Raw genomic sequence first — 917 nt, forward strand, 5'->3', positions numbered from 1 at the left:
AATATTTTAAATTAGTGGTCATTGTTAAAAAAATTTGGCTTAGTATTGACCATCTGTGAACAATAAAATTATGTTACCTTGAGTCAGCTTGAACGGAATCCAGAATTAATCGTGCCGTCAAAATGTTTGTGGGTGTTTTCATCCGGTAGTGCTTTTCAGCTCTTGCGTTGGAATGGGTCAGGTAGTCAGCCACCAGTGCTTTATCCACGTCCACTCTTGTCTTCATTGCTGTTTCAGTTAACCTGCGAGCTTCCTGGCTGCTCACTGGTTTGATGCCGTATCTGAANCAGCCTTGGGAAGTTACTGTGCACTTAAGAAGTGCAGTACTTTTTCAAATGTATTTCAGTACAGGACGGACATAGAGGTCTGTACTTTGGTACACACAAACTAGAAACATTACTTGAAGTACCCTGGAAGGTTCATATTTGTATGTACTTCATAAAGTACTTTAAAGTGAGGATGGGTTTTAAATATAGGTCAATTTTGACGATCACTTTCGGTTTTTAAGCGTTTACATGAATACTAATACTGTGTAATATTTTTTTACTAGGATCTAGCTACTTCCATGAAGCAGGGAGGCCTTTAAGTTCTTGTATTTTTTTCATATTTAAGTGTTATTATTGTCATTACTAGTCACATCCAGAAAAAAACAGGCAAAGAACTGCATTATAATCAAGCCCACACTGCCTTTGAAGGTGCCAACTAGAAAAACAAACCAGTTCTGGAAAGCTGACAGTCTGCACTAAAATGTAATGACAAATATTTTGTGATCTAACATTCCAACAGGAATCTTCCCCAGAATGGGAAATGTGGTGGCCACACATATGTGGCAGTTCCCAGCCTTGGGAAGTTACTGTGCACTTAAGAAGTGCAGTACTTTTTCAAATGTATTTCAGTACAGGACGGACATAGAGGTC

At 38.5% G+C, this 917-nt stretch overlaps 1 protein-coding gene across 1 annotated transcript in view; it reads right to left on the reverse strand.

Moving 5' to 3' along the window:
• The window catches only part of LOC106511480 (uncharacterized), a gene marked incomplete in the record, with an annotated part of 8,155 nt that overhangs the window by 1,320 nt on the left and 5,918 nt on the right, over window positions 1–917 (reverse strand). Inside the window, 1 exon segment of the mRNA XM_014000232.1 lies at window positions 85–277. Within this exon segment, the coding sequence (XP_013855686.1) occupies window positions 85–277 (193 nt within the window).

This window comes from Austrofundulus limnaeus, unplaced genomic scaffold (assembly GCF_001266775.1).
Source record: "Austrofundulus limnaeus strain Quisiro unplaced genomic scaffold, Austrofundulus_limnaeus-1.0 Scaffold2832, whole genome shotgun sequence".
Classification (NCBI taxonomy): domain Eukaryota; kingdom Metazoa; phylum Chordata; class Actinopteri; order Cyprinodontiformes; family Rivulidae; genus Austrofundulus; species Austrofundulus limnaeus.